The 8,795-nt window shown below is 45.3% G+C and overlaps 1 protein-coding gene across 1 annotated transcript; it reads right to left on the bottom strand.

The window, feature by feature from the left end:
• Positions 1-819: 819 nt before the first annotated feature.
• On the bottom strand, positions 820-1,647 carry LOC112899437 (peroxidase 44-like). Its single transcript, XM_025967914.1, has one exon. It carries the CDS (start codon positions 1,645-1,647, stop codon positions 820-822), a length of 828 nt encoding a protein of 275 aa, XP_025823699.1.
• Positions 1,648-8,795: the final 7,148 nt, after the last annotated feature.

Genomic DNA, 8,795 nt, shown 5'->3' with positions numbered 1-8,795 from the left:
CATCGTTTTTTTCAATATTGAGATCTCCGGTCTTCAACATCATAATATGGGGACATGGGGTTAGATTACTCTAAATGCAATTTTCATAGCACTATGTGCCCTCCTCTTAATACGGAGTCAATATTACCCATTTACTCGAAAGTGGAAATTCTTATTGTTGATTTTCTGTCACTGGATTGCAGAATCTTCATGAGCCATTCTTTCGCAGTAACAAGGTCATTCTGCAATTTGTATACACCTCTTCAATACCAGTTAATGTTGTATCGTTAAATTCATTTATGCCGATTCAATTAATAACTTCAACAGTTAATGTCATTGCAGAATTCAACTGACCAACTCCCTTAAGAAGAACCTTCCGCATTGCTTCTAGCAATTCTATCAATGGACATATCCTGTATTGTATGAGCTAGAGAACACACTATTTTGGAGAGATTATTAACTGGTTGGACCATGATCTCAAAGAGTACTTGTCTACTTGATCTTTTTCTCAGCTTATTAACACTGTATGCATAGGAGACAAGAAGCATCATGTACCCTTCCCCCAAGAATCAATGCTAGTTACTAATCTCGACACAGTACACCTGACAAATTACAGCGTTATCAACCTGATGAACAATTTCTTTAGGCTAATCAAGGTCAACCCCCAGTCCCCACACACACCTGGTAAAGAATCCTTAATAATTACTAAAACTAATTAATAATATTGTTTCAAACTCTCAGTCGTCGTCCATGGGCCATGGCGTCAACGCAACACTTGATCAGTAAGTAGTAGATGAGCTCTGGCTGGCTCGATCTTTGGGTAGTACTTGATCAATCTAGTCAATTGTTGTACCTCGAGCAGACCTTCCTGACCTCGCCGGCGTCGCCCTCGAGCACGCCGACGTTGCTGAGCTTGGCCATGGCCTCGGAGAACCTCTGCATGAACGCGTCGGGGCTGGCCGCGTAGTAGGCGACGTGCGGCGCGGTGTCGGGGTGCGTGGCGGCCTCCTGGTCGACCTGCAGCAGCGTCCTGTTGCTCATGAGCTGCGCGTAGTAGTTGTTGTCGACGGTGAATGGCGTGTCTGGATCGAAGAAGGTGGCCGGGTCGGTGTCCAGCGGCAGGTCGGCGGCGCCGCAGGTGTCGAGCATGTCGCAGCGGAGGGTCTCGTCCATGGCGCCGTCGGGCCTGGTGAGGCGGTAGCGGAAGGAGGAGCAGTGCGCGCCGCCGACGGTGTGGGCGCCGAAGAGCACGACGGTCTCCTCGGCGGAGAAGCCCCTTGCGGCGAAGTAGGCGAGGACGTCGTCGAGCCTGGTGAAGGGCGCGGGCAGGTCGACTTCCCAGGGGTTGGATTGCGTGCCGTCACGGCGCCCCAGCGCGACGTCGTAGCGGTTGCCGCCGAGGAGGGCGACGGCGTCCCTGGCCATGAGCGCGAGCGCGTCGGCGCAGGAGACGGCGGCCGGGCAGGCTACCTCGAGCGCGCTTTTGACGGCGTCGACGGCGCCGAAGCCGCGCAGGGTGTGGTTGGGGACGGCGGCGCGCTCGGAGGAGTAGCGCGGCGTGGGCACGATGAGGACGGAGGCATCGCAGCCGTGGACGAAGGAGTCGTGGAAGAGCAGCCGGATGAGGGCGGGCGCCAGGGTCGGGTCCGTGTAGTGCAGCCGCTCCATGGCGTTCCGCACGATGGCCTCCGCGTCCGGGCACGTCGCCGCGTAGTACCCCGTGTCCAGAGCTTCATCGGTGGCCGCCATTGCCAGCAGCAGCTGCACCATCAGCAGCAGGCGGACGACGCTGCTCACCATCACCATGGATGATGGAAGCTAGCTGCACTGTTATATGTATAGCTATATATGTAGATGAACTATATGATTATGATCACTAGACATATCATCCGGTTACAACTTACCATTGCTATATATGCAAGTGATGCAGTAATTAATAAATGACAGTTTGGCTGATGGGATTAGTTGTGATTGAGCTGGCTTACACGCAATATGATCTAATTACTGGTGGGTAAACTGCTACACACTGGCCGGCCACAGTGGTCACCGGCCGGCCTGAGCAGAGATCTGCATACTTTCAGGTGTTGGGTTCTGCGATGAAACACCTCACGCGTATAGACCATACTTGCTCCTAATATAATACTGTCCCGTTCTAGTACTGCTAGTTAAGTGTACGTGTGAACGTTCTTTTGGGATGTTGTAATGGGTACCTCATGGTAGATATTTGATGTTGCAATTATTTTTTGAAGATGTTGCAATTATGATTTTTGGATGTTGCAATATTCTCCTCTTTGCTATTTGTTGAATGTTGCAAGAAACATGGTGCAAATATTGCGGTAGGAATTTATCCTGGATTCAATTGCAAAAGTGTATTTGATGCAATTTTGAATGTTGCACACGTTGACTTTCCATGTTGCAGCTGTTTTTTTCATATGTTACAGATGCTAATTTTTATGTTAAGGTGGGGTGACGGTGCGTCTGATGGATCGAACATCCGGGCGCCAGTACCCTTTCAACTCCCGGAGCTACAGAGGTGAAGAATTTAGTTGACTTTTCCCGCGCTAGTTTTGATGAACTTGTCGGTTGACCTGGTCCTTCTTAGCTGTAAATTACTAGGTTCATATGACATATCGATCTGTGTTCAAGCAATGGTTCTGCTGAAGGGGGAAAACAAGGATGACTGACAAGGACTATACATTGGACTTAGCAAGTCGGTATACTGCAACTGCCTAGCAAGTAGCAAGTACATATACATACCACTCCACATGTGGGAAAAATTCAAGCATATCTCCTTCATGCACTCTGCCTTCTCCAAAGTTTTGAGATCGATGCTCACCTGCATTTCCCAAGGACCATGCATTCTTTTTGGTTCTTGTATACAAGTCTCGATTGGTCAAACAACGACTGTGAATGTTCATTTGGGAACATACCCTACTGGTAAAGGTAACTAACCAACCAATGCAACTGTTTGACTGACAGACAGAAGGCGGTAAAACAATGGTTAGAACTTCATTAGTGCAATTGTGCAATCAATTCTTAAGGGGGGAAAAAGGCCCAGAAAGCCAGCATTAGCTCAGCACGCTCCTGACGTCAAGATGTTGATAGGCTAGTTGGCTTAGGAGAGTTCATTTGCCTACATACCAACTTGTTCAGCCCGGGGCCTAGGCAAGTTCTGGGTGTTGGTAAACAGGTAGGCTACGCTAGCATCACTACCGCATATACCCAAGATACTTGCGAGTAGAAGATCATAAATAGTTACCACTAGACGCGCAGCGCAGCGGATGAAGTCGCGCGTCGATGTAGAGGAAGTAGTCGATCACGTCCCACGAACCGAGCTCCTCGTCCTCGATCCCAGCAGCCGATCAGCGCAGCAGTCACAGCAACGCCTCCACGGAGTCCACACGTATGGGGATGAAACGCCGGGCGTCGGTGTGCTAGCACCGCACACACGGCAAGGGCGGCGGCCGAGAGAGGGGGGGCGACGGCTAGGGAGGTGGCGCGGCTCATAGGTCGTCACGCCCCCCTAGCCCCTCCCTCGTATATATAGGGCATACTAATGGGCTTCTATCTCATAGGTCCATTAGCAACCCTAATCCCTCTTGGATCAATATCCTCTTGGGCCTTTAAACCGTATTGTGATGATGGGCTCTTGGGCATATCACCAACAATCTCCCACTTGCACTAGAGACAATCATACAGGCAAGCTTTCCAACATTCCAAACCCCTTAAGTGTGTGACCCGTTAGGTTCATGTGTAGGTGGTCGTGATCGGAAATTATTTCCGAATCACAAGTCAATAGCGGCACCTAGCAGGGCATAGTGACTCAGAAATACATATAAAGATCATATCGGCCGAACCTTAGATATACTCATACACCGATCCCTTTGCCACACGATACCAGTCAAGCTCAAGACGAGATGCGTGCCACCTTTGTGATAGCTCGACCATTCTCTCGATCTAATAGTGGATTCTATTAATAACTATTTAATCACTTTGGCATGGCCATGCACTTTCAAATCTAACTATCTCGAGGGGCCTAGAGATATCTCTCCCGTTATCTAGGAGGGGCAAATTCCATCTTGATCCGCTCACATCCCATTCCATGTTTCATGACACACCTGTAAGCTACTTTTGTAATTACCCAGTTACGGAGTAGCGTTTAGCAGCCCCAAGATGCACCACTACACACAGTGAGAAACAATGGCGATCTCAGGTCTAAGGATCCAGTAGGTATAACACTCAAGAACAACTGATGGCACATACAAAATAACAATCCCAACATTGTCTTGGAGTGGGTCAATCCAACACCATGTTCACCAACATGTGTCCACATCATTAATCCGATATCTCCATATCCATGATCCGTGAAACATGATCATCAATTAATGCATGTGCTAGTCTCAACATCGTTGTTGTCCCACATAACGACATAAACTAGGGATAATTTAGAATCATATCATTGTCAACAAAGAGTTTCACGAACAAGTCACGTACTTGATAATCAATGTAAAAATAATCATCCATGGAACAAATAATAATTATTCATCATTACATAAACATACTCATGACACAAAAATCTCCCATGCACACTAGAATTACTGATGTAAGTATCTAATACCCATAGATCTCATGTGCGCCTCATGCTTTAGTTGTGGGAGAGGCTTTGTCAACGGATTAGCAACGTTTGAATCCGTGTGCACCTTGCAAACCTTCACATCACCTCTCTCAACAAAGTTACGGATGAGGTGATACTTCGGCAGTATATGTCTGGACTTCTTAGTTGTTCTAGGCTCCTTTGCTAGTGCAACGGCACCACTATTATCACAATAGAGGTCCACTGGACTGGACGCACTAGGAACAACACCCAAGTCAGAAACAAAATTTCTGATCAAAACAGCTTCTTTTGCAGCTTCGGAAACTACAATATACTCAGCCTCTATCGTCAAATCAGCCACCGTATCTTGCTTGGAACTCTTCCAGCTCACTGCCCCACCATTGAGGCAGAAAACAAAACCCGATTGCAATTTGGAGTTATCTTTGTCTGTTTGAAAACTAGCATCGGTGTAACCCTTTACAAGGAGCTCATCTTCGCCTCCAAATATTAGGAACATATCCTTAGTTCTTCTAAAGTACTTAAGGATACTCTTTACAATTATCCAGTGAGCTTCACCGAAATTTGACTGATACCTGCTCGTAACACTTAGAGCAAAGGAAACATCTGGGCGCGTGCAAAGCATAGCATACATGATCGACCCTATGGCTGAAGCATAAGGAATCGTACTCATCCTCTTTTGCTCAACAGGTGTCGTAGCACACTGACTCTTGCTTAGAGTAATGCCATGTGACATTGGCAAGAAACTTTTCTTGGAATCTTGCATATTGAACCGATTCAATATCTTGTCAATGTACGTGTCTTGGTTTAATCCAATTAGCCTTTTTGATCTATCTCTATAGATCCTAATACCCAAAATGTAAGCCACCTCTCCTAAATCCTTCATCGAAAAACTCTTTTTCAATGAGGTTTTAACGGCTTCAAGCATTGGAATATCATTTTCGATCAGTAATATGTCATCCACATATAGGATTCCATGGCTTCAAGCCATTTGTCGGAGTCGGGTCCCATCATTGCTTCTTTGTAGGTCAAGGGCTCATCATTTTCCATCAATAATACGTGGCGCTCCTCCGTATTAAGGAGGTTGAGCTTGTCAGTAGCGCGACATGCCCTTATAGACCTTCGTGGGGCTGGTGCCTCAACTACGGGTTGTGCAACATCTTGCACATCCTGTGGATCTTCAGTGGGTGCTGAAATAGTTTCGGGTGTTTCCTGAATTTCTTCAAGTTGCACCTTGCTCCCACTAAATCCTTTTGAGAGAAACTCCTTTTCTAAGAAAACATCATTGCGAGCGACAAACACTTTGCCTTCCGCCTTATTGTAAAAATAATATCCTTTGGTTTCCCTAGGATACCCCATAAAGAAGCATTTGTCTGACTTTGGAGTGAGCTTATCTGACGTCAAACGTTTGACATAAGCCTCACATCCCCAAACTTTGAGAAAAGATAATCCGGGACGCTTCCCAGTCCATATCTCATATGGTGTCTTCTCAATAGACTTACTTGGAACCCTATTCATTGTGAACGCAGCAGTTTCAAGAGCATAACCCCAAAATGACAATGGAAGATCAGCTTGGCTCATCATGGACCTAACCATGTCCAACAAGGTTCGGTTCCTCCGTTCGGATACCCCATTCCATTGAGGCGTTCCGGGCGGAGTTAGCTGCGGAATAATTCCACATTGCTTCAAATGATCACCAAATTCAAGGCTCAAATATTTTCCTCCACGATCAGATCGCAGAAATTTAATTGTCTTGCCTAATTGATTTTGTACTTCATTCTGAAATTCTTTGAACTTTTCAAATGATTCAGACTTGTGCCTCATTAAGTAGATATAGCCATATCTACTAAAGTCATCACTGAAAGTAATGAAGTACTGAAAACCACCTCTGGCTATTGAGCTCATTGGTCCACATACATCGGTATGTACAAGTCCCAACAAGTCACTCGCCCTCTTACTATAACCAGTGAAAGGCGCTTTGGTCATCTTTCCAAGCAAACAAGACTCATATGTGTCAAATGATTCAAAATTAAATGAGCTTAACAATCCATATTTATGGAGTTGTTCAATGCGCTTCTCATTTATATGACCTAAGCAACAATGCCAAATAAAAGTGGGATTCAAATCATTTGGTCTAACCCTCTTAGTATTAATGTTACAGACAGATTTATCCTCAAGATCAAGAACATATAATCCATTCACCAATGGACAATGAGCATAAGAATACCATTGAAAAAATAGAACAACATTTGTTCTCTATTACAATCTTAAAATCATCAACTTCTTCCAAATATGAAGAAGAAATAATGTTCTTGCTCAAAGCAGGAATGCAATAACAATTATTTAATTCCAAAACTAATCCGGAGGGTAGAGACAAGTGGTAGGTGCCGACCGCCAACACCGCAACCTTTGCGCCATTGCCGACACGAACATCCAACTCGCCTCTTGCAAATCTTCTAGTCTCACTTAGACCCTGCAACGATTTGCAAGTGTGAATCATCGATCCAGTATCAAATACCCATGATTCACTGGAAGATAATGCAATATTAATTTCTATAACATTTATACCTGAAGTGGAAGTCTCACTTCCCTCCTTCTTCTTCTTTTCTTCCAAGTACTTCTTGCAGTTCCTAGACCAATGTCCCTTTTCATGACAGTGGAAGCATTCATCCTCAGAAGTAGGGCCAGATTTGGCCTTAGGTGCTGGCTTTAGCTTAGAGCCCGAGGACTCACCACTGGAACTCTTTTTCTTGCCTTTATCTTTGGGATTAGGAGGCGTCCAATGCTTCCTCTTTTTGTTCCCCTTCTGAATCATCATCATATGATTGGGATTCTTCTTGATGCTGTCCTCTGCTATCTTTAGCATCCCATGCAACTCACTCAATGTTTTATCCAAGCCATTCATCTGAAAGTTCATGATAAAAGGCTCATAGCTCACCGGGAGTGACTGGAGAATAACATCAGTAGCCAAGTCTTGGTGAAGTTCAGAACCAAGTTTGTCCAAAGTCTTAATGTAACCAATCATTTTGATCACATGAGGACTGATCGGGCTACCTTCTGGCAGCTTGCACGCAAACAAGGACTTTGAGATATTGAACCTCCAGTCCTGGCTTGGTTCTGAAACATCCCATGCAGCCCCTCGATCATGATGTGAGCATCCGCATGCTCATACTGCTTCTGCAGATCAGGGGACATGGTGGCGAGCATCAGACAGCTGACATCAAGTGAGTCATTGCAGTGCTTCTCATAAGCTCTGCGATCAGCAGCAGTTGCATTGTCAGGGAGATCATCAGGATATGGCTGCTCAAGAACATACTCCTCTTGGGCCTTTAAACCGTATTGTGATGATGGGCTCTTGGCCATATCACCAACACTGGGTTCGCCCTGCAAGTAACCACACTTTCTCATGTTGCTCCAACAGCCAGTGCGGTGGCGGTATGGTTCAAAATCCAAGTTAATGTGCAATGCAATTAGGGGCGGGTTTCTCAGAAGAAATATCAGGAGTTCTAAATTATTATAAGAGCTTGAAGTACTATGAGGCGACGGTGCGGCATGTTTTGTTTCATTTTGTTTGTTAAAATTTTTATGACTTGCACTACTTAAAAACTCTCCTAGTGTCAAGAAGAAATATTCACTTGATGTTTTTATTGTAAGTTGGGAAAACTTTGACGCTGTCAGGTGCTTGCACAAAGTCAGATGGACTTGTCGGTTGACCTTCTTCTTTGTTGGCTGTCAATATTCCAAGGTCTTTACTAGTGCCGAGCCAAACTCTTAATTTGGAATTTGGGGTCTTCCCACTTGCACCCTACATAACATTGCACTGGCTGTTCATGACAAATCTAGCTGAAAATATGAAATGTAGAAATCAGAATGGTAAATGCGTTCAAACTATATTTCTCCTAATTTACTTAGAGGTATGAGCCCAAGACTTGATCTCATTTGGATCTGGATATCAATAAAATACGGAATGAAACCTTGCAGTTGAAGCAGCTTCTGCAGCATGTGGTCCAAATTCAGCCATCACCTTCATGCTGGCTACACGCACTCATGTTTTGAGGTCGATGCTTAACTGCGTACGTCTCTTCCCAAGGACCATGCATTATTTTTTGTTATTGTACAAGAAGGAACATGCTATACTGGTAAAGCAGCAAAATGCAGAAACTGGCAGACATACAGAGCGGCCAGGGCAAAAACTGAAATTCAC

Source organism: Panicum hallii, chromosome 7 (genome assembly GCF_002211085.1).
Source record: "Panicum hallii strain FIL2 chromosome 7, PHallii_v3.1, whole genome shotgun sequence".
Taxonomy (NCBI): Eukaryota; Viridiplantae; Streptophyta; class Magnoliopsida; order Poales; family Poaceae; genus Panicum; species Panicum hallii.
The sequence above is the reverse complement of the archived record's forward strand: the minus strand, read 5'-3'. Positions and strand labels throughout refer to the sequence as shown.